The 25625-nt window shown below is 47.4% G+C and overlaps 1 protein-coding gene across 2 annotated transcripts in view; it reads right to left on the bottom strand.

Annotated features, from left to right (window-relative positions):
• Nucleotides 1–321: 321 nt before the first annotated feature.
• The window catches only part of LSR (lipolysis stimulated lipoprotein receptor), a 121524-nt gene continuing 96220 nt past the window's right edge, over nt 322–25625 (bottom strand). For both annotated transcript variants that reach the window (XM_033963576.1, XM_033963577.1), the window contains 3 exons: nt 14085–14213; nt 11782–12443; nt 322–1049 (listed from right to left, as the gene is read on the bottom strand). In XM_033963576.1, the coding sequence (XP_033819467.1) occupies nt 1017–1049; nt 11782–12443; nt 14085–14213 (824 nt within the window). In that variant the 3' untranslated portion in view covers nt 322–1016. The remainder of the gene's footprint in view (nt 1050–11781; nt 12444–14084; nt 14214–25625) is intronic.

Below are 25625 nucleotides of genomic sequence, written 5' to 3'. Positions count from 1 at the left end.
TTATAGCTATCTTGACCTAAGAAAAAATTACAGTGCCAGACATTACGGGAATAGTTCTATAATGGTAATGTAGGCACCTACTTTCCCTTGTAAAATACAAGCATAACAGATGAAATATGTGCCTACATAATTTAAGTGTAAGCACTTACACCAGCCATAGAACTGGTGTATGTGTTTGTGCCTAAACAGATGCATATGTATCTTACAGCATTCTTATACTATGTTTATTATTATTTATATACTGCACTTCGCTTTAACATCAGTGCGGTTTACAAAAACATAGTGAGAAAGGAATGCCGATATTATAAGAACAGAAAAACAAAAGGAAAAAAATCATAAGTTTATTAGTTACGTATATGTGAGGCTCATCCACACTCAACCTATGTGTAGGACCATCTGTCAAATCACTGTACTATGCTAAAGATGTGCACATATTTACAGAATAGCACTTAGGCAGAACTTTCACATTTATGCACATATATCATAATTCTAATTTATACATATAATCGGAATGTAAAAGTTAGCACCTACTTTATACAATTATCCCCATATACGTACGCATGATTATTCACAAGGATAACCAAAAATAAATGCATGTAAAACAATAGTTACTACAGTCACAGCAAGGTACAAAAACTTAATTAGTCTCAGGGCAGTGTATTAAGACTGTCCTCACATCTTAAATTCAAATTACAGTACAATTTTTAAAAATTCTGTTTGCATAGCTATGTGGCCAGAGATTACATTTCATAATTAGAAGGCATCACAAGATAAAAACAAACCTATATAAAAAATACTTCTCCCATCACTGATTTAAATATGAAATATATATTACATACATTTCATGAAGAATTGAGCTACTTAACATCTTAACATATGTGAAGTGCAAACTAGTGTTATCAGCATTCTTAGAGAAAGGAGCAGGCAGGTCCCTGGTGAGGGGGAAGAGGGAGAATGTAACAAATCCTGGGCATGCTGAATGAAATTAACTCCTCTGTTCCAAGGGATGAAATGATTTACACCACCAGGCTCTCTCTGCTCAAGGCGTTCTGTAAAACACACACAAATCAGTTAGCATATGTTTTCTTAATAGTTAAAGCTGTTTTAAGGGATAACCTGAAAACATTTTCAAATGCTCATGTACAGTAATCACTGCTTCTTTGTTTTTGCTTAGACAATTCAAATGATTGCTAGAGGAAAAAGCAGCCTGACTAGCAGTACTCAACCTCTCAGGAAGACAAAGGCCCATATGCATAAAACTAACTGTGTGTTTAGCATCATCACTAAACCAGTTTTAAAAGGTTTAGCAACAAAGTATTGCATTTATCGATGCCCAAAATGGCAAATCGCAGTCTTTTCCATGGTTTGTAGCAGCTTCCGATACTCATATGTAAGAAGTTGCCTGCGCTAGGTCAGACCAGAGGTCCATCGCGCCCAGCAGTCCGCTCCCGCGGCGGCCCATCAGGTCCATGACCTGTAAGGTTATCTCTGTCTAAACTCTTTAATCCCCCTTGTCCTTCTATCTATACCCTTTCATAGCCTATCTCTACCTCTATCTATATCCCTCAATCCCCGTATCCTTCAGGAATTTATCCAATCCTTCTTTGAAACCCGGTAGTGTACTCTGTCCTATCACAACCTCCGGAAGCACATTCCAGGTATCCACCACCCTCTGAGTGAAAAAGAATTTCCTAGCATTGGTTCTAAACCTGTCCCCTTTCAATTTCTCTGAATGGCCCCTTGTTCTTGGCCCCTGGTTCCCAATCTGTCCCTTTCTACCTTCTCTATGCCTTTCATGATCTTGAAAGTCTCTATCATGTCTCCTCTAAGTCTTCGCTTTTCAGGGAGAAGAGCCCCAGCCTTTCTAACCTGTCTGCATATGAAAGGTTCTCCATACCTTTTATCAATTTCGTCGCTCTTCTCTGAACCCTCTCAAGTATCGCCATGTAAATACATGTACATTACAATGAGCTGATCAATGTTAAAATGAGCACTCCAATCAATGCTCACATGATGCAACAGTTTTTAATACTCCCAAAAGATCTCTGACAGGTCAGGAGGTACTGGTAGTGTTAATAAAGCTAGCCTCCCAAGATGCACCGGGAAGGGGAAGACCCACCATTTTGAAGAGGCAGGCCTGCTGGCAGGAGGGAGTGGGCATCCCTCCTGCTGGATTTTCATCTGACAGGTACAGTGTTGTGAGGGAGGGTTCGGGGGGGGGGGGGGGCTGTCAGGGGTTTGCGAGGAGGCCTGGCAGCAGGAGGGAATGGGCATCTCTCCTGCCACTTTTTAATTTAAAAGTGTGTTGGGGGGGTGGAGAGACAGAGGGTTCTGGGTGGCCAAGGCAGAAGGGTGTGGGTTTCCTTCCTGCTGATTTTATTTTTTTAAAGTTCGGGGATGTGGGCTGTTGCCGGGGGAGGGGGAGCCAGTACAACTATTTTTTTAAATATGAGCAAAGATGTTGAGTGTGTGTAAGACATGCACATCTGTGCCCATTAAAATGTTTTTAAAACCCCCTACACTCTTCCTGACCTGAACAGCTGAATGGCAGGGGGCTGCTTCAGGTTTTTCCTGCTGCTCAGCTCTTTGGGGCTTCCCCTGCCAGTTCTGCGCATGTGTCAGTCACTTTCATCAACAACTGATTGGATGGGATTACAGCGGAACTCTGAGAAACTAATTTGCATGCAACACTGTTTGAATATCAATCACTGTTTTCAAATCAGACAATTAAAAAATCAGCCCCATAGTGACCCATTGGATTTTAACAATGATTTTTGTGCATCTAGCCCAAAATCCCTATCCTGTTTCCATAACAATGTCTCACAGCTAGGCTACATAAAATAAAGAGTGGAATTGTCCTAATCAAACTGATGACCACAACCTATTATAAAAAGTCTTTCTACTTATTCAATGTTCAATTCACTTTATTTATCCAATAAATCAATGAAGCAGGCCAGTTCAGCTGAAACATGTACATATCGAGTCATTGAGTTATTGGATGAATAAAGTGAATTGAACATTGGATAAGTAGAAGGACATTTTTATAATAGGTTGTGGTCATCAGTCTGATTAGGACAATTCCACTCTTTATTTTATGTGTTTGAGTTTGTGGATTTGTTTCCCCTGTTTTATTCACAGGTAGGCTAAACAAATGGGGAAAGCATGAGTGAATAATATAGGGAATTTAAGAGTGTGCATGCTTATGTGCAGTTCAGGAGTCAAAGGTCGTGGGGGAAGGGCATACTTGTGGGGATGAACAGCAGTTAGGGGGTCTAGTTTTGAGATGGGGTAGTCAGTTTGAAAAGAGAAATTCCATAACTTATATTTTACTTTCCTAGTTTCGATGTTGCGGAATCCAGGAAAAAAACTAGACAGCTCTGTGTTAATCTTGATCTCCCAAATCCTGAGCACCTCTGACAGGGTTCCCTTATAAAGTCTGGGCCCTAAGTATGGGCGAAGGTTTTAATCTTGCCCTACCCTAGCAACATGTATTACCTGGCAGCATACAAACAACCAATAAGAAAACAAATTCTACTGTGAAAATTATTTATGGAATTATACAAAAAACTAGTGTTTAAGCCCGTTACATTAACGGGTGCTAGAATATATGGCTGTCTGTCTTTCTTTATTTATGTCTCTCTCCCTGCTCCTGTCTCTTTCTTCCTTTCTTTCTGTCTCTCTCCCTCCTGCAATTTTTCTCTCTCTCTCCCTGGCACCCTTTGTCTGTCTGTCTTTTTTTCTGTCTCTCTCTGGTCCCCTGTCTGTCTTTATTTCTGTCTGTCTCTCTCCCTAGCCTCCTTTGTCTGTCTGTATTTCTTTCTGTGTCTCCCCCCCCTACCCCCCCACTTTCCTTTGCAGAAGCAACAGTGATATTTCCCTTCCCCTCCAAATCCCTGTGAAGTAGTAGCAGCATTTCCCCCCACCCACCCCCATTCCCATTCCCTTCTCTCCCCCCCACTTTCCTTTGCAGAAGCAGTAGCGTATTTCTCTTCCCCTCCAGGTCCTTGCTGAAGCAGTAGCAGCATTTTCCCCCACCCCCCATTCCCTTCTCTCCCCCCCCCACTTTCTTTTGCAGAAGCAGCTGTGATATTTCCCTTCCCCTCCAGATCCCTGAGAAGTAGTAGCAGCATTTTCCCCCACCCACCCCCCATTCCCTTCTCTCCCCCACCACCACTTTCCTCTGCAGAAGCAGCAGCGGTATTTCCCTTCCCCTCCAGGTCCCTGCTGAGTAGTAGAAGCATTTTCACCCACCCCCCATTCCCTTCTTACCTTGAGCTGCCCTGCTCCGTTCGGCCCCTCCCCCTTTCCTTCCCACGTGCTGGCCTGCTGCGGCTGAAGATTTTTTTCGGCGACTCCTCCTGTTAAAACGCCCCCCCCCCCTTCCCGCAACCGCTCCTGTTCAAAGCGGCCTGCTGAGGTTCGCGGCCGGCTGTAACGAACCTCGCAGGCCGCTCTCCAACTCGGTAGCATGTTCCCTCTGAGGCGATCGCGTCAGAGGGAACGTGCTACCATGTGGAGAGCGGCCTGCGAGGTTCGTTACAGCCGGCCGCTAACCTCAGCAGGCCGCTTTGAACAGGAGTGGTAGCGGTTGTTGCGGGAAGGGGGGGGGGAGTCGGCGACTTGCTGTGAACAGGAGCGGCAGCGGCGGCAGGACCATGAGCCCTCCTTCCGCCATCCGCCGCCAGCGCCGCTCCCTAACTGGCGCATACGCCTGAAGCCGCGGCCACGGACGGACACAGGACACATCAGGTCCCCACAGGAGATTGGGCAGCCTTTCCTTGCTTTCCCATTTTGCCACACCCCTTTCCTATGCCTGCTCGTAGGGGAGGGTGTATTCCAGGATCTCGCTGTAAAACTCCGGAGTAATGGCTTCGGTCTCACCCTCCTCCTGCTCGCACTGCAAACAATTTGCGTTTATGCTGCCGAACTTCTTGCCTCCCACCCCCCTTCCCTCCGTCTCCGACGCCAAGAGTCGCCGCCAACAACAGTCTCCACCTGCATTGCCCCCGCCGCGCCACTCACTGGCCCGTCGTGCGAGGAACGGAGAACAGGTTCAGGGCTGCCAGGAGTGAGCCCGGCTGAGACTGGCAGGAAGAGGAAGGCGGAGCAGGTGAGCCGCCACTGCGAAAAACTGTAGTGAGCCAGCCAGACCGTGAGTGCGGGCTGTTGTAAGCTTGCATGTGCACTCCTGCCGGCCACGGACATACGGATCACGGAAGCACGCTGATAAGAGTGCGCATGCGCGAGTTAGCCTTTTATTATATAGATGTGATACACCAAAACAAAAAAATGCAGTACAGCACAGACAGGTTTGTAATCCTTGGGGCAGAGGTTGTGGAAAGGGGTAGAGGGATAATTTGAGGGTTGAGATAGAAGACAGAAGAGTTTTGAAAGAAGCAGTTTCCTATGTTTCACTGCATGCAAGTTTCTGTGCCACAAAAGTGACTACTTTCACAGAAATGTAATGGGCCTTTTTTTTAGGGAGGGGAAAGGGGATTTGTCTCTGAAACCTTGGTTCAATTTGGCCCATGTTCAAAATTTGATGTGTCTTTATACTATTTTTCCTCTACATAACAGAATGGAATGAAATTTGAGAAGTTTCCAGAGTGCTATTCTCCCCCCTACCCCTACAAATCATTCTCAACTTATTTTGAATAATTCTTTCCAATACCCATCGTGTTGGAAAGAATAAAAAATTATTAGGATGCTGCACAGAATTTTAGCAGCAGCAAAAGGAGAAATTACGCTCTTACCATCTAATTTACTCTCTTTTAGCCTCTCCAGACCGGTATAGGTATCTTACAAGCGGGTTTATATCTCACCATAACCAGCAGGTGGAGACAAACAAAACTGTGGAATAGTACATAATAGGCGCATTTCCCTATTCCTATCTGTCGAATAGCCAAGCAGAACTAAGAACTTGAAACAGAAATAAACAGACTCCGAACAGAAAATGCAAAGGAGAGATCCCAGCAAGAAAATGGCCCTACAGCTCGCCAGCTATGCCAGCTGAGCCACAGCCACTCTTCTTCAATGCTCCCTGGCCCTAGAAAAACACTAGAACCCGCAGAAAAACGCAAAAAAAACTGCATGCACAACAGCCACAAGAACATGACAATAGATAGGGTGGGGTCCTAAACCGGTCTGGAGAGGCTAAAAGAAAATAAATTAGCTGGTAAGAACCTAATTTCTCCTTCTTTAGCAACTCTCCAGACTGGTATAGGTATTTTACAAGCAGGACATAGCAAAGCAGTCCCCATCATGGGTGGGACCCCCGAAGGGCTGACACCAGAACACGCTCACCGAACACCACGTCCCGACGTGCCTGAACGTCCACACGGTAGTGTCTGACAAAGGAATGCAAGGAAGACCAAACAGCAGCCTTACAAATGTCCACCGGAGGCACTAGCGAAGACTCAGCCCAAGACTCCCGATGCCTGATCCCGAGTGGAATGAGCCTTGAGAAATTCCGGAACAGGTGGATGCAATAGTCTCTTTGATCCAATGCGCAATGGTAGCCTTGGAAGTGCCATTCCCCTTACGAGAGCCCGCAAGAAGCACAAAGAGATAATCCGATTTCCAGAACTCCTGCACATAAGAGCAAAGAACCCACCAGACATCTAGCTTGCGCAACTGTTTCTGCTCAGAAGATCCCTCCTGACTACCCAACACCGGGAGGATCACTGCCTGATTGACATGAAAAGGAGAAATTACCTTTGGCAGAAAGGAAGGAATAGGCCTCAACACTACCCGCTCCCTAGAAAACTCCAAGAAGGGAGCCCTACAAGAGAGAGCCTGCAGCTCTGAAACCCGTCTAGCAGAAGTAATAGCCACCACGAAGACCGCCTTAAGAGTAAGGTCCTTCAATGAGCAGGCACCCAAAGGCTTAAAAAGGGGGGCGCACCAGCTGGACAGGACCAGATTCAAATCCTAAGAGGAAACAGACTGCCGCATGGGAGGCTTGAGCAATTTAGCTGCCCGCAAGAAGCGAACAACATCAGGAATGGCAGTCAGCCGCTGACCTCATAACAACCCACGAAAGACTGACAAGGCCACCAGCTGAACCCAGAGAGAAGACCAAGCCAGGCCCCTGTCCAGGCCATCCTGCAAGAACTCCAAGATGTTAGGCAGGGAAGTGCGAAGAGAGACCACTCCACATGCCCCACACCAGTCCTCAATGATATGCCAAACCCGCACATAAGCCCGATATGTGGAAAGTCTCAGAGACCCCAAGAGGGTGGAGATCATGTTATCTGAATACCCCTTCTTATCTAGGCGTTCCCTTTCAAGAGCCAAGCCGTAAGACAAAAGGGACCCGGATCGAACAGGGGAATGAGGCCCTGAGTCAGAAGATCGGGTGAAAGAAGCAGAAGAGGATCCGACACCAGATGCCGCACCAGATCCGCATACCACGGACATCGGAGCCAATCCTGAACCACCAGAACTACCAGGTGACGAACAATGCCGAGTAGAACTCTGTCCACTAATGGCCATACAACATACAACAGCCCCTCCATTAGCCATGGTTGAACCAGAGCATCCAGGCTCTCGGCCTGACCATCTCTGCGACGACTGAAGAAGCGTGGTGTTTTGGTGTTGACACTCGTGGCCATCAGGTCCATGAGGAGCTGACCCCAAGACTGCACTATTAGCTGAAAGGCTATGTGGCTTAGATATCAGTCTCTGGGATCTAGCACGTGAAGACTGAGGAAGTCCACCTGAACATTCTCCACTCTATGTGTGAGACTGAGATGTCCTAAAGGTGAGACTCTGCCCAGACCATGAGTAGAGCCACCTCCTGCACCACCTGAGTGCTCTTGGTGCCCCCAGACGACTGACATAGGCCAACCACTGTGGCATTGTCCGAAAGAACCCTGACTGACTTGCTCGTCAAGAAGAAGCAGAAGGCTAACAGCACCAGACGGACGGCACTGGTCTCCAGAACACTAATCAACCAGGACGCCTCCTCCGTGGACCAGGTGCCCTGAGCTGAGTGACCTAGACACTGAGCTTCCCAATTGAAGAGACTGGCTTCCGTGAAAAGCATCACCCACTGTGGTTAATCCAGACTCATCTCTTGAACAAGATGGGAGGTCTGGAGCCACCAACGAAGACTGCAGTGCACCGAGCTCCTCAAAGGAACAAGGAGATCCAGACTGTGCCTCTGGGGCAACCACCTCCAAAGCAGAGCATAATGAAGAGGATGCATGTGGGCCCGCGCTCACCTCACAACAACTAGGGAAGCCGCCATTGACCCCAAGACTTGAAGGAAATCTTGCAAATCTGAGATTGAAATTTGCCTACCCAGGCTCCTGGAAGAAAGACTTTCCCCAAGGAGGTGTCAAACAGAACCCCCAAGGTACTCCAGACGCTGAGATGGGGCCAACCGACTTTTTGAAAGGTTGACCACCCATCCCAGCAACTGCAGAAACTCCACCACCTGAGCCTAATCCGGGTGCTCTCCTGAAATGACTTTGCCCGAATCAACCAGTTGCCCAGGTAGGGATGCACCAGAATGCCCTTTGTCCGCAAGGCTGCCACAACGACCACCAAAACCTTGGTGAACTTCGGGGGAACCAGGACTTGACCAAAAGAAACAGAACTGATAGTGCTGACCCAAGATCACAAAGCGAAGGAAACGCTGATGGGAGGCCTGATGAGAGAAGTCAGAAACTCTCGCAGCTGAACTGCCAGAAAGACAGACCGCAATGTCTCCATGCGAAAAAAAGAAATTTTGAAAGCCTTGTTGACCTCCTTTAAATCTAAGATTGGCCAAAAGGTCCCCTCCTTCTTGGGCACCACAAAGTAAATTGAGTGCCTGCTGGTGCCACAATTCTGAGGGGGTACTGGAACAACTGCTTCGAAGGGTCTGGTGAAAGGCCTGCGTCTCCCATGCCGCATGACACGGAGAAGCTAGAAAATGATCTGGCAGCAAACGGGCAAACTCCACAGCATATCCATCTCGTACTACCTCCGGGACCCACTGATCGGATGTGGGAAAAAACTTGCACAATAGAGCACCAGATAACCATAGGGGGTGCCGGAAAGGAGTCATGGGGCAGGATGGGTAGCGGGGGAACTGTCAGAGGGATTCCCAACCCCTCAACTGGCTCCCCAGAAAAGAGCAGCCCCACGCCCAGGGTGGTATCTACGGAACTCCTGCAGACGCCCCCAGGCAGTGCCACCCGAGCCACTGGGCGGGCATGGTCCTCAGGCAGGTGGGGCACTTTAGAGTGCCTCAGAGTCTGAACCAACTTATCCAAATCCTCTCCAAATAAAAAAGACCCCCAAAAGGGAAATTTAGTGAGCTTAGTTTTGGACGTGGCATCCGCCGACCAAGCGTGAAGCCACAAGGTATGATGAGCGGCCACACCAAGTCATAAAGGGCATTCGAGAGGAATGAGGCAGCCATTTCAATCTTTGCCACCTCCTGATCCACCAAGGATCAGACTCACAATCCAGGACACGCTCGGCCCATCAAAAAACGGCGCGAGCCACCAGCCTCTCACAAATAGCTGCCTAGACCCCTAAGGCCTAGACATTAAAATTCTGCTTAAGAATGATCTCCAACTTGCACTCCTCAGAGTCCCATAAGGCAGAACTGCCCTCAACAGGCACGGTATGCCACTTAATAATCGCTGAGACCACTGCATCCACTACTGGTGACTTCAAGGTAGCCCTATACCCTCCGGGATGGGATTCAAATGGCGTCAACCAAAACAGCGCCTCCGGCGTAGTCCACTGCGCCACAGAACGATATCCCGGATATCCTGATGCATAGGAAAAGAACGGGAAGCAGTGCGGATCCCCCCTAAGAAGAGGGTCCCCAACACGCGGGGGTCTCTGGTGGTGTCTCTTCAAAATACAGCACTGAGGAGACATGCTGAATCAAGTCTGGCAGCTCCTCCCTCTGAAAAAGGCGCACCACGGACGCCTCTTCGCCGGAAACCCACTGTCCCACCGCCAGCAGCTGTCCCCTTGAGAGGATCCTGGAATTCCTCAAAAGGGTCCAGGTCCTCATCCAGGCCGACACACTCCTCCGACCACAAATCCTCATCCCAAGCCACCCTCGTGCGCTTGGACAAAGGAGGAGGAAGAGGGGACGCACGTGGGACCAGGGCTGTGGAGTCGGTAGTTAAATGTTCCGACTCCGACTCCTCAGTTTTTTTACTTCAGACTCCGACTCCAGGTACCCGAAATTTCCTCCGACTCCGAAGCACTGGTTAATTTTCAGATCGTTAAAATGGAATGTCAAGTTGAGAGAAATTAGCATTTTCAACACCACCTTCTTTTTGCTTTTAATCAAGGTTCTAAGGCCGCAGAAGCTGCTCGCAACATTTGTGCTGTGTATATAGTGGGTGCTATAGCTGAAAGAATCGCTCGTGATTGGTATGCCAAGTTCAAAAATGGAGTCGGTAGATAAATGTTCCGACTCCGACTCCTCAGTTTTTTGTACTTCTGACTCTGACTCCAGGTACCTGAAATTTCCTCCGACTCAGACTCCTCGACTCCGACTCCACAGCCCTGCGTGGGACTCCCAGCCGCCTGAAAATAGGCTCTGCACAAAGCAAAAATTAAATCAGGGGAAAAAAACCCTGGGGGTCCCATGGGACTCCGTGCCACAGGGGGGGACCGGGACCCAGCAGAAACCTGCCCCTGTTTCTCCAATACAGAGGGAAGGGTCACCTGAGGTTGCAGACAAAATGGAGGGGCCTGTGTGTAAAAATGGTGAAGTTCCCGCCAAAAACAACCCCTCCAGGGCCTGTAGCAGCTGGGAAGCCTGAACTGTCCCAGCCACTAAAGCAGGCAAAAGCCGGCATCAGCTATGAAAGAAAACAGTTGATAGGAAAACTCTCCGTGGGTGGCAGGGGAAGACCAGTGTTCCCCGCAAACCACGGCTGGCTCATGAAGCATTAGCGGTGGGGAGGCCTGGATGCCGGCACCCGCTGCCGACAAGGCTCCTCCACCACACCGGCCCGAACAGCTGTTTTCAGGCCGGCCGCGAGTGCCTCGCATCTGGACCAAATTGAGCACCTCTTCCCCTGAGAATTGTTCAATTGCTCAATATGCGACCTAGCTAGACAAAAAAGTGCCGGTTAGTTGAAAAATATAGTAATTTACAGCATATTTTAAGGGAAAACAACCCTTCAGACTAGCACTACCTCAGGATTTTTTTTTTTTTTTACAGAACAGACTCCACTGGCTCTCAAAGTATGCCTTACTTGAATTAGGTGCCAAAGCTTACTGCTGAGGCACCTCTAAAAAAAAATGTTGGGGAGGTGGAGAAAAGGGGGGAGGGACCCAGCACGAGACCCGCCGGGTTTGACACCCCCCCCCCGAGGTCAGATGGACCCCCAAACAAGCTCAATCTGGCACAAAAACGGGGACCAGGATCCCTAAACAAATTCCAACAGCCCTACCAAGGGAGATTGGTACAGCTCTTCACACCTGCTAAGACTGAAAGAAGACCGAAAGGAATAGGGAAAGGCACCTATTATGTACTATTCCACAGTTTTGTTTCAGTCTCCACCTGCTGGTCATGATGAGATATATACCCGCTTGTAAGATACCTATACCGGTCTGGAGAGTTGCTAAAGAAATTGCTCACAGAATAGAGGGAACGACGTGAGCCAGTTTTAGTTTCATGAGCAAGTTACCTGGAACTACAATTTAGTTTCAGCTTATATTGTCCTTAGTAGCTTTCAACAGCAACTACTCATTGGTTATGTATATCTACCAAAATGATCTGGGGATACAGTATGCTTAATAGTTCTAACTCACCTTTTTCAGTTTTCTGTCATTCCTTCCACTAGATAAGAGTGATTCTGTTTCTGTGTAAGGAGGGGGTGGTGGAGGAAAATCATTAGCTTTGTTTCTTCTGCCAGTTCGAGCTGTTGTGCTGCTGGTATTATCCAGGTTCTCTTGGCTCCCTAACCTCTGCTTTCTCCTCAAAACATCCTCCAGAAAGCGGTCATCATAGTCTAAATGGTGATGGCGGGAGTGATCCAAGTCTCTCAGGTCATCCCGACTACGGCTGCGTCTTGCGCCATAATACTCATCTCTCGATTCAGGAGAATGATCTCTTTGTCGTCTGTCATATTCATAGCCACTTCTGTCATCAGAATTTCTCCTGCCTCTGCCCCGGCCATCAAACTTCTGATCTCTGTAGTAATTATGGCCTGGCCTTTCAAAGTTGTCAAGGTCATCCATGGAACGTGTTCTGGGACGCCTACTATGTTCTCTGTCCCACTCGCCATGGTACCGGTCTTCATAGTGATCCAGTCTTGGGGGCTCAGTACGTCGTGTTCCACTGCTAAGACTCTCCTCTTCAATATCCCTGATTGATATCATAGCTTGGCTGCGAAGCTGAGTCAAGCCTTTCCTGAAATTGTTTCTCTGGTCTCCCTCATGCAAGGAGCTGATTTCACTCATAGCAGCAGATGCTGTCAAATTAGAAAAAAACAGCCACGTGTTGAAATTGAAAATAAGTCAGTTGACAATCTGTTTTCATTTTTACAAAACATTACTTCCTTCTAATCCAAATTTTTACTGCATTCAAAATCATAACGTGTTCAATAGAAACTTTGGTAATCCTGTGAGAAAGCTTCTAACAAAAAGTTTAACAGAACTAAAATATGCAAATCCAATCTTACACTCACTCCAAAAGGTAGGTTATTTCCAAGCATTACACATTGGGGAAAAAAATCTTCTCTTGTAAATATAAAATCTAGGATTAATGTTAATCTTTACATTGACAATAAGACTTGACAATTAATAATCAAAGCAATTCTGATTCTACAAATTGAGCAAAACCTCTGTGCTGCCTCAGAGGAGGGAGGTCTTCTTAAAGAAGAAGAGCATCATGCTGGTGAAATAGGAGGCAACCCTGTAGCCAGGACCTGCCCAGGGAATGCAATGTCCTCTTGCATCGAGGATGTGTCTCCAGGGGCTTCTGCCCAAGAGGGAAGAGTTAGGATAGCCGTTATATAGTGGGCAATTCAATCTTTAGGCATGTAGATAGCTGGGTGGCTGGTGGACGTGAGGATCACTTGGTTACTAGCCTGCCTGGTGCGAAGGAGGCGGACCTCACATATCACTTATGTAATATTTTAGACAGTGCTGTCGTGGTACCTGCTGTCTTGGTTCATGTGGGTATTAATAACATAGGCACAGGAAAATGTGGTAGGGAGGTTCTGGAAGCCAAATTTAGGCTCTTAGGTAGGAAGTTAAAATCCAGAACCTCCAGGGTAGCATTTTCAGGCATGCACTCTGTTCCATGCACAGGTCCCAAAAGACAAGCAGAGCTCCAGAGTCTCAATGCATGGAAGAGGCAATGGTGCAGGGAGGAGGGTTTTAGATTTGATAGGAACTGGGGGAGCCTATTCCGCAAAGATAGGCTCTATCTTAACCAAGGTGGAACCAGGCTGCTGGCATCAACATTTAAAAAGGAGATAGAGCAGCTTTTAAACTAGAAACTGGGAGAAGGCCAACAGTTGCTCAAAAGAGCATGGTTCGGGACAAAGTATCTTTAAAAGATATCATCATAAAAGGCATGACAGAGCATCCTGATAGTGAGATTGCAATACAGGCTGCAATAGACCAGGTTTCCTTAAATTCAGAGCAGGCTGATTTTAAAGATTGCAAATTATCTATGCCAACTGCTGAACAAATTGTAAATAGATATGACAAACACTGTTTGAAATGTCTGTATGCAAATGCCAGAAGTCTAAATATATTGCACTAAATAAAAAGATAGATATAATAAGCATCTCTGAAACCTCGTGGAAGGAAGATAACCAATAGGACACTGTCATACCAGGATACAAGTTATATTGAATCGGTGGAGACATAGCATTATATGTTAAGAAGGACCTTGAATCAAACGGACAAAAAAATTCTACAGGAGCAGAAACATACCTTGGAATCCCTATGGATAGATATTCTATGTGTAAGGGGGAAAACGATAGTGATGGAGTGTAATACGGTCTACCTGACCAAGATGAACAGACAGATGTGTTCTTAAACATTTCTCATATTATAGCTATGAGAAAAAATAATGTGTAACCCCCCAAAAAAACCCTTACCTTTTTCAAATTTGCTATTTGCTGCTCCTGGCCTTGAAGGATCAAAGTTAGCCAGCTCCTTCTCCATGTAATAAAGAACTCTCATAGAGTCGTCCATTTGGTTAGCTTGAATACGATAGCCACTTCGAACTAAAAACAAAAAATACAGCAGATGTCTGTCCCCATATTGGTCATTAGTGTACAATAATCTATATTGTTGGGAGGATGGGCGTGAGATTTGGGTTGGTGTTTTATTTGTTTTTTTAATGAATATTTTCATATATTTTTTATTACAAGCAGTTTCAGGGCCCTGAATGGTGCTGAAAGGCCTGAAGTCTGCAGTGGTCCGACCTATCTTATAAAAAAAGCTACTGGACTCTGATCTACCAAGTAACTTCAGACCCATCTCAAATCTTCCATTCATCTAAGATTTTAGAAAAAGTGGTACTAATACAGTTGCTGAACTATGTTGAAAAAACAAGCTCATGATTTAGACAGTATCATAGTACCGGAACTGTTCTATTAGACATTATTGATGATTTCTGGAAATTTATGGATAAAAGGGATGATGTAATTGCTAGTCTTGCTAGATCTAAGTGCTACTTTTGATATCCTAGATCATTCCCTCCTACTATCCAGAATTGCTAACAGGGATTTGCGATCCTGCACTACAATGGTTCTCCTCCTTCTTTGACCAAAGATCACAAAGTGTACTATTGGAGAGACTGACTATATTGAAACTACTCAAATATGATGTACCCCAGGGTGCGTTACTCTCACTGTTACTTTTTAATTTATATATATCAGACTAGTGATTGATATTGCACTAAAATATCACATTGATACACTCCTTTGCAGATGATATTCAGCTATATCTTCCACTGGAATCAGATTGTGACACAACTCAAACTTCAAAGCAAAAATTGGATGATCAGAAACAACCTACAACTAAATGCATCCAAAATGGACTTCTCTGGATAGGAAGAGAACTGTCCTTACCACCATCACTCTTTTTCTTGGGGAAATACCACTCTTGACAGCTAAATACCAGGTACATAGTTCAGGAGTACTACTAGACTCTGGACTGTCACTTACAAACCATATCTCTCAGGTTATATCACCGTCCTATCATGTTTTGACTACTGCAATAATTTATTTATAGGTTTCGTCTGTTAAGAACCTTCTGCGGTTACAATGCGTACAAAATGCAGCAGTTCTACTAAAAAAATCTGAACCTCCATATCTCCCCACAACTAGCAGCAGCTCATTGGTTACCTATTGAAGTAATTGCACCTTCAAGGTTCTGGTTCTTGCCTTTAAATTCTTCCACAACCTGATTACGGTTTACATGCTAAGAAAACTATCAATGTATGTCCCTGGATGATCTCTATGGTCACAAAGTGAAAGACAGTTGTACAAGGGCGAATCAAAAATTAAAAGCAATTGTTAAATTACGTTATAACTGGAAAAAAGCTAGTGAAATGCAGCATATGTACTTGTACATTGCCTGTTGGATAGTTCATCCACACACAGTGATGTGCTTGGCCTTTAGTCATATGACAGCCACGAGACATGGACGCTCCATTGCAAGATTGCACCATCGAAGAACAACGTGCAGTAGTGCACTTTCTTTAGGTAGATGGAGTGAAAACTATGGTAATTCACTTTCAGATATTGACTTAGTATGGACATAGCATCATGAATTAAGGAGAAATTAGGTTCTTACCTGCTAATTTTTTTTCTTTTAGTCTCTCCAGACCGGAGCAGAAACTGATGGGTAATAGCTCACCATGACCAGCAGGTGGAGACTGAGACACAAACTTTGGCTATAGTACAAGTAGGCTGTGCAGTCCCAAGTACAATCAGTCTAACAAATAGCCAAGCAGAACTAAAACTAAACAACATTCCCAGAAGGAGAATAGTAACTAACAGAAAAAATACTGTTGGATATTGAATAGAATAAAAACCTTCAAAAAACATCCTCACAGCTCGCCAGCTATGCCAGATGAACCAAACAACACTGTTCTTTCTTTTCTTTGTTCATTATGTTCTGGTATTAGCAATCTCCCCAAACACTCCGAACAAAAAGCCACCACAGAAAAAACTGTACTCGTCGAGCAAAAAAATAAACAAGAAAAACGACAGAGAAGGGTCTGTGCCGGTCTGGAGACACTAAAAGAAAGAAAATTAGCAGGTAAGAACCTAACTTCTCCTTCTTTATTGTCTCTCCAGACCGGCACAGAAACTGATGGGACATACCAAAGCAGTACCCATCATGGACAGGACACCCGACGGGCTGCCACAAGAACACGCTCACCGAACACTGCGTCCTGACATGCCTGAACATCCACACGGTAGTGTCGCACAAAAGAATGGAGAGAAAACCAAACCGCAGTTTTACAGATATCCACCGGAGGACCCAGAGAAGACTCAGCCCAATAAGCTGCCTGACCCTGAGTGGAATGAGCCTTGAGAAATTCCAGAACAGGCGTCTTTTGAAGAAGATATGCATAAGCATGATGCGGGACCTACTACTATTGGAACAATGATCATCGACTTGGCAGCTCAACTTCAATGCTAAAAAATGTAAAGTGATGCACCTGGGTAAAAGAAATCTGTGCAGGACTTACACGTTAAATGGTGAGACCTTAGCTAGGACTACAGAAGAACGGGATTTAGGAGTAATCATTAGTGATGACATGAAAACTGCCAATCAAGTGGAAAAGGCTTCCTCCAAGGCAAGGCAAATGATGGGTTGCATCTGTAGAGGTTTTATCAGCAGGATGCCAGAAGTCATAATGCCACTGTACAGATCCATGGTGAGACCTCATTTGGAATATTGTGTTCAATTCTGGAGACCACATTACCGGAAAGATGTGCTGAGAATTGAGTCAGTTCAGCGGATGGCCACCAGGATGGTCTCGGGGCTCAAGGATCTCCCGTATGAAATAAGGCTGAATAAATTGCAGCTGTACTCACTTGAAGAACGAAGAGAGAGAGGGGACATGATTGAGACATTTAAATATATCACGGGCCGTATCGAGGTGGAAGAGGATATCTTCCGTCTTATAGGACCTTCGTCCACCAGAGGGCATCCGCTGAAAATCAGGGGAGGGAAATTTCATGGTGACTTCAGAAAGTATTTCTTCACCGAGAGGGTGGTCGATCATTGGAACGAACTCCAACGGCAGGTGATTGAGGTCAACAGCGTGGCAGATTTTAAAAATAAATGGGATATTCATGTGGGATCTCTAATGATGTAAAGGCAGGGGGGTGGTGAGCAAAATCAAGGCGAAGGGTCACTAGAGTGGGCAGACTTGATGGGCTTTGGCCCTTTTCTGCCGTCATTTTTCTGTGTTTCTATGTTTCTAAGCAATAGCCTCCTTGATCCATCATGCAATGGTTGCCTTAGAAGCCCAATCCCCCTTACGAGGACCTGCTAAGAGGACAAAAAGACGATCTGATTTCTGGAACTCCCGGGTCTGCTGAAAATAAGAGCGAAGGACCCTACAGACATCCAACTTGCGCAACTACCTCTGTTCCAAAGAGCCCGACTACCCAAGACTGGAAGGACCAAGGACTGGTTGATATGAAAAGGCGAAACCACCTTCGGCAGAAAAGAAGGAACCAGCCGAAGCACAACCCGCTCCCTAGAGAACTCCAGGAAGGGAGGTCTACAAGAGAAAGCCTTAGAAACAATCTCGCAGACATAATGGTCACCAGGAAGATCGCCTTAAGAGTCAGGTCCTTCAACGTGCAGGAGCCCAGAGGCTCAAAAGAAGGACACATGAGCATGGGAAGTACCACATTGAGATTCCAGGCCAGAACCAAAGACTGCACCGGAGGACGGAGCAATTTAGCCACCCACAAAAAAACGAATCACATCCGGAGGCCAAACGCTGACCATGCAACAAACCGCAAAAGGTAGACAAAGTCACAAGCTGAACGCGGAGGAAAGACCAGGCAAAGCCCCTGTCCAAGCCATCCTATAAGAACTCCAAGATGTGAGGTAAAGAGGCACGAAGGGGAACCATGCCTTGCACGGAACACCACTCCACAAAGATACGCCAAACTTGCACATAAGCCCAAGAGGTGGAAAATCTCTGGGAGCAAAAGAGAGTGGAGATCATCTAATCTGAATAACCTTTCTTACTTAAGCGTTCCCTTTCAAAAGCCAAGCTGTAAGACAAAAGGGTCCCAGATCGAACCCTGTGTCAAAAGGTCGGGCAAGAGGGGCAGCAGAAACGGATCTGCCATGAGAAGGCGTACCAGATCTGCTTACCAAGGGTGCCGGGGCCAGTCCAGAGCCATCAGGACCACGTGGCCAAGGTGACGAGCAATGCAAAGAACTCTGCCCACCAGCGGTCACGGGAGAAAATCCTACGGAATGCCCACCGTTGGATAAGGCTGCATCAGAACATCCAGCCCCTTGGCCTAAACATCTCTGCGCCAAGTGAAGATCCTCTGCCCAAGCCATGAGCAGAGAAGCCTCCTGCGCCACCAGAGGACTCATGGTTCCGACAATCGACATAACCCGCTGCCTTGGCATTGTCTGAGAGAACCCGAACTGACTTACCAGTCAGCAACGTCTGGAACACTAGTAATGCCAACCAGATGGCTCTGGTCTCCAGAACACTGATCAACCAGGACACCTTCTCCAGCAACCAGCTGCCCTGAGCCGAGTGATTGAGACACTGAGTCCCCCAACTGAGAGGACTGAAGCTCTGTCCACTGAGGCTGATCCTGACTCACTCCCTGCACCAGACTTACAGACTGTAGCCATCAGTGGAGGCTGTGATGAACCAACCTCCGAAGAGGAACAGGAGAGTCCAGATCGTGCATACTGATGTGGGCGCATGTGAGCTCGATACGTCTAGGGAGGCCACCATCGACCCCAAGACCTGCAGAAAATCCTACGCCTGAGGACACAGACAATCCATCAGAAAGCAAATCTGCAACTGCAACTTGCACACTTGAGCTTCTTGAAGGAAGGCTCTCCCCAGGCTGGTGTTGAAGAGAACCCTGAGGTACTCCAGGTGTTGAGATGGAGGCAACCGGCTCTTGGACAAGTTGACCACCCATCCCAGCGACTGCGGAACTCCTTAACCCGAGTTGTAACCCGGGAAAGAATTTTGCTTGAATCAACCAGTCATCTAGATAGGGATCAACCAGAATGCCCTCCTTGCCACCATCACCACCACCATAATCTTGGTGAAAGTCCAGAGCCGTGGCCAGGCCAAAAGGAAGCGCACAAAACTGATAGTGCTTTCCCAAAATAACAAAGCAAAGGAAACGCTGATGGGAGGCCCGAATTGGAAAATGCAGGTAGGCTTCTGACAGGTCGAGAGAAGGCAGGAATTCCCCCGGTTGGACTGCCACAATTACAGATTTCAGGGTCTCCATACCAAAAGCCAGCACCTGGAGTGCCCTGTTGACACCCTCCAGATCAAAACTGGGCCGAAAGGGCCTTTTCTTGGGCACCATGAAGTAAATGGAATACCTGCCGATGCGAAACTCCCAAGGAGGCACTGAAAATATCGTTTTGAGATTGAGTAACCATTGCAGGGTCTGACGAAAAGCCCTTCTCTTCCAGGCTATCTGGCTGAGAAGAGAGAAAACAATCCAGTAAGGGCTGGGCAACTCCAGATCATACCTGTCCCGAATCACCTCCAGAACTCACTGATCCATCGTGATCTCGGCTCATCCCTGGTAAAACTCCCGCAACCATGCACCCACTGGCACCAGGGGAAAGGCCGCAAGGAGTCACTGGGCCAGACAGGCAGCGGAGGGGCCGCCGGAGGAGTCATGATCCCCCCTCGGCAGGCACCCTGAAAGGACTGCATGCACTGAAAAAATAGCCCCTGGAAGAAGAACTGGAAGGAAGAGAAGCCGCCCCCAGACGAGGGGGTAATGCCCAAAATCCCATAAATGCCCCCAGGCAGCATCACCCTGCAAGGTCGGGCAAGAACGGTACTCAGGAAGATGGGGCACCTTAGAGTGAGTCAAGGTCTGAACCAACTTATCCAGATCCTCACCAAACAAGAAAGACCTCCAAAAGGGAAATTTCGTAAGCTTAGCCTTAAACGCCATGTCCGACCAACCCCAGAGGCACAGGGGTGGAGCAGCAAATCATACATGGCATCTGAGAGCTAAGAAGTGCCCAGCTCAATCTTAGCTACGTCCAGATCCACTAAGGACCAGTCAGACACCTGGCCAAAAACATGCTCGGACCACTGAAGTAAGCCCGAACCACCAGACCACCACACATCGCTGCCTGGACCATCACATCAAAACTCTGTTTAAGTAGAGACTCTATCCTACGATCCTCAGAATCCCATAAGGCTGAGCCGCCCTCAACCAGCACCGTATGCCAATGCGTGATGGCTGAGACCACCACATCCATCACGAGAGACTTCTAAATATCCCTATCCCCCTCCAGGGAAGGGATACAGGCGAGTCATGAACCGCGCAAAACAAAAAAAGCGTTTCTAGCGCCTTCCATTGCACGAGCACTATATCCCTAATATCATAGAAACATAGAAATAGACGGCAGATAAGGGCCACGGCCCATCTAGTCTGCCCACCCCAATGACCCTCCCCTACCTTTCTCTGTGAATAGATCCCACGTGTCTATCCCATTTGGCCTTAAAATCAGGCACGCTGCTGGCTTCAATAACCTGAAGTGGAAGACTATTCCAGCGATCAACCACTCTTTCAGTGAAAAAGAATTTCCTGGTGTCCCCGTGCAGTTTCCCGCCCCTGATTTTCCACGGATGCCCCCTTGTTGCTGCAGGATCCTTGAAAAAGAAGATATCTTCTTCCACCTCGATGCGACCCGTGAGATACTTGAATGTATCGATCATGTCACCCCTCTCTCTGCGTTCCTCGAGTGAGTACAGCTGCAACTTAACCAGCCGTTCCTCGTATGGGAGATCCTTGAGTCCCGAGACCATCCGGGTGGCCATTCTCTGGACCGACTCCAGTCTCAGCACATCCTTACGGTAATTCGGCCTCCAGAATTGCACACAGTATTCCAGGTGGGGCCTCACCATGGATCTATACAATGGCATAATGACTTCAGGCTTACGAAACTCCTGCGTATGCAACCTATGATTTGCCTTGCCTTGGATGAAGCTTGCTCCACTTGATTGGCAGTCTTCATGTTCTCACTGACGATCACCCCTAAGTCTCATTCTGCTTCAGTTCTTGTTAGGATCTCGCCATTAAGGGTGTAAGTCTTGCATGGATTATGGCTGCCCAGGTGCATGACTTTGCATTTTTTGGCATTGAAGCTGAGTTGCCAGGACCTAGACCAGCGCTCCAGTAGGAGTAGGTCGTGCATCATGTTGTCGGACATTGAATTTATGTCTGTTGTGCTTTTGCCCACTACATTGCTTAGTTTGGCGTCATTGGAGGCTGATGCATAGGAAAAGAGCAGGAGGCCAAGCGGTGCTATTTAACTTATTTATAAATGATCTGGAAATTGGAATGCAAGTGAGGTAATTAAATTTGCAGATGACACTAAACTGTTCAAAGTTGTTAAAACGCATGTGGATTGTGAAAAATTGCAAGCGGACCTTAGGAAATTGGAAGACTGGGCATACAAATGGCAAGTGAAATTTAATGTGGACAAATGCAAAGTGATGCACATTGGGAAGACTAACCTGAATCACAGTTACTGGATATTAGGGTCCACCTTGGGATTAGCACCCAAGAAAAGGATCTGGGTATCATTGTAGACAATACGATGAAACATTCCGTACAATGTGTGGCGGTGGCGACGGCCAAGAAAGCAAACAGGATGCTGGGAATTATTAAAAAAGGGATGGTTAACAAGACTAAGAATGTTATAATGCCCCTGTATCGCTCCATGGTGTGACCTCATCTGGAGTATTGCGTTCAATTCTGGTCTCCTTATCTCAAGAAAGCTATAGGTTCAAAGAAGAGCGACCAAGATGATAAAGGGATGGAACTCCTCTCATATGAGAAAAGACTAAAACGGTTAGGGCTCTTCAACTTTGAAAAGAAACAGCTTAGGGGAGATATGATTGAAGTCTACAAAATCCTAAGTGGAGTAGAATGGGTACAAGTGGACCAATTTTTCACTCCATCAAAAATTACAAAGACTAGGAGACACTCGAAGTTACAGGGAAATACTTTTAAAACCAATTGAAGGAAATTTTTTTTCACTCAGACAATACTTAAGCTCTAGAACACGTTTGCCAGAGGATGTGGTAGAAGCAGATAGTGTAGCTGGTTTTAAGAAAAGTTTGGACAAGTTCCTGGAGGAAAAGTCCATAGTCTGTTATTGAGAGAGACATGAGGGAAGCCACTGCTTGCTCTGTATCGGTAGCATGGAATATTGCTACTCCTTGGGTTTTGGCCTGTCCTGGACTGGCCACTGTGAGAATGGGCTATTGGGCTTGATGGACCATTGGTCCGACCCAATAAGGCTATTCTTATGTTCTTATGATCCCTGGGAGTAGGGAGTCCACCACACGCGAAGGCTCCTTTGTGTCCTCCTCGAAACGCAAAACCAACGAAACCTGAAGAAGTTCCTGGAGCTCTTCTCGCTGAAAAATGCGCACCACTGACACATCCTCGCCAGCTTGCGGCTCCGCAAAACACCCGCCAGTGGCATCCATCCCACCGGGAAGATATTGGAGGGGGGGTGTTCAAGTCCTCATCAGTTGTAAACGCATCCCCAAACAAAAAATCTTTGTCCCATGAGACCCTCGGCCGCTTAGACTAAGAAGGGGGGGGGGGGGAAGAACGGGATTGGGACTGGGTCAGAACCAGCACCAGCGCTGAGGGGGGCCAAACGGGGATGGATGTGGAAGGAAAAAGCTCCCCAAAATACCCGAGACCCTCAGCCGCCTGCAAATAAGCCTTGTACGAGGCTAAAACAAAATCCAGGGAAACTCCCCTGGAGGCACAGCAGGACTCGCAGCCAAAGCTGTAAACCCAGTAGAAACCTGCCCCTGTCTAATACAGGGGGAATGTCACCTAAAGCTGCAGACAAGATGGAGGAGCTTCCCACCAAAACCTGCCGAAAAACTCCCAAAGCCTGCAGCGGCAAAGAGGCCTGAACCACCTCAACCGCTAAAGCAGGTAAGCCGGCAGCAGCAGTAAGGGAGTCCCGGCAGCGGCTGGGGAAATCCCTGTGTGGGTGGTAGAGGAAGCCCGGGCTTCCCCCTTGCCTGCTGCCGATGAACGGTGCACGCGCGAAGGTGAACCCTGGTTGGCGGGTGTGTGAATAGTGAGTGGGTTCTCCTGTGTCTGGTTGAGGTGGATTGAGTTAGTTGGTTGTTCCAGTAGGTTGGGCTGTCTCCGTTTATAGCTTTGAATAGTAGGCAATTAAATTTGAAGTGTACTCTTGCTTATATTGGGAGCCAGTGTGAGTCGTGGTATGCCTCCGTGATGTGGTTATATTTTTTCAGTGACTAGATGAGTCTTAGGGTTGTATTTTGTATTGCTTGAAGTTGCTTTATCATGGATAGAAAGAGGATGTGTGCTATATGTGGTGTATTTAGATTTTAGCAAAGCCTTTGACAGTGTTCCATACAGACGACTAATAAATAAACTGCGGATGAGTCCCAAACTGACAGGCTGGGTCAAGAACTGGTTGAGTGGAGGTAACAGAGGGTAGTGATCAATGGAGATCGCTCTGTGGAAAGGATGTTACCAATGGTGTGCCTCAAGGTTCTGTTCTTGGGCCTGCTCTTTTTAACATTTTAAAAAGCGATATTGCTGACGAGCTGTCAGGTAAGATTGGCCTCTTGCGGATGATACCAAAATCTGCAATACAGTAGACACGCTGGATGGTGTGAATAACAAGAAGAAAGACCTGGTGAAGCTTGAAGAATGGTCTGAAGTTTGGCAGCTACAAGTTAATGCTAAGAAATGCAAGGCCATACATTTGGGCCGCAAAAAACTCGAGGGAACGGTACAATTTAGGGGGTAAAGAACTTATATGCAATACAGAAGAGCGGGACTTGGGTGTGATTCTATGTGATGATCTTAAGGTGGCCAAACAGGTTGAAAAGGTGACGGCGAGAGCTAGAAGGATGCTAGGTTGCATACGAAGAGGTATGGCTAGTAGGAAAAAGGAGGTTTTTTATGAGACTTCTTCGCTGGCTGCCTCGCCGCAGGAGCCTGCCTGGGAGTGTAACGCCGCTGATAGATCAAGGGCGGACGAGAGGGACGAGACTGAGCAGGCTTAGGCTTGGGACGAAGGATGGACTGGAAAGATTTTTCATGGTCCGACAGCTTCTTCGTCACGGTCTCAATAGATTCATCAAACAAATCCGTACCCGCACAGGGGACGTTGGCAAGCCTGTCCTGGAGGTTCAGGTCCATGTCAATGGTGCGAAGCCAGGCAAAGCGATGCATGGCCACGGAACAGGCGGCAGCCCATGCCGAGAGCTCAAAGGCATCATAGGAGGATTGCATCAGTTGAAGACGTAGCTGGGACAGCGAGGCGACGACCTCCTTGAATTCAAAACGAGCTTGAGATTCGATGTAAGGTGTGAACTTCCGAAGCACAGGCAGGAAGAACTCCAAATAGGTGGCAAAATGGAAGGTGTAATTGAGAACTCGGGAAGCCATCATCGAGTTCTGGTAGATGCGCCGCCCGAACTTATCCATGGTCTGACCCTCTCTGCCCGGTGGCACCGAGGCATACACCTGGGACGGATGAGAACGTTTGAGGGAGGACTCGACCAACAGGGACTGATGGGAGAGCTGGGAGCCCTCAAACCCCTTATGATGCATCATGCGGTGCCTGGCATCCAGTGTGCCAGGAACGGCAGGAATAGAATACGGTGTTTCAAAACATCGCATGAAGGTTTGGTCGAGGAGCTTATGCAGAGGCAGGCGAAGAGACTCGGCAGGAGGATGAGACAGATGCATGGTATCCAGGTATTCCTTGGAGTATCGGGAACCCGAGTCCAAGGTGATGTCGAGATCATCCGCCATCTGCCGTAGAAAAGACGAAAAAGACAACTGGTCCGCCATAACAGGCCTGTGGGACAGACTTGATGAAGTCAACGCCTCTTGATCCAAGGAGGCATGAGATCGACAAGGAGAGAAAGATCCATAGACCTCCTCTAACTCCGGGCCTGGAGGAGGGGAGATATCCGAAGATGAATACCCCACACTAGGAAGTTTCTTCAGAGGCGAGACTGTAGAATGCCTAGAGGAATGCCTCGAAGAATGCTTGGAACGGTGCCCCTCCCTGTGTCTTGAAGGAGATCTGGAACGGCGATGCCTAGATGGTTCCCCAGAGGTCTCCAAGGAATAGATGGGACTGGAGGACGTATAGCGAAGAGGGGGATGGGCCGACGCCTCTCGAGCAGCATTCCATGGGTCGAGAGAGGGTCTGGTATGGAAGGGACTGCGGAAGAATTCCTCCTGACGACACCCAGGGCTTCGACCACCCGAAGGCACATCCCAAATTTCTTTGCCCTGAACGGGGATGGGTTCCAGAGGCAGCATGTCACTAAACGAAGCACGCCTCGATGAACTGGTGGCCAAGCGCCGCTCCTCCTCCCCTATCAGTAA

Source organism: Geotrypetes seraphini, chromosome 11, assembly GCF_902459505.1.
Source record: "Geotrypetes seraphini chromosome 11, aGeoSer1.1, whole genome shotgun sequence".
NCBI classification, from domain to species: Eukaryota; Metazoa; Chordata; class Amphibia; order Gymnophiona; family Dermophiidae; genus Geotrypetes; species Geotrypetes seraphini.
The sequence above is the reverse complement of the archived record's forward strand: the minus strand, read 5'-3'. Positions and strand labels throughout refer to the sequence as shown.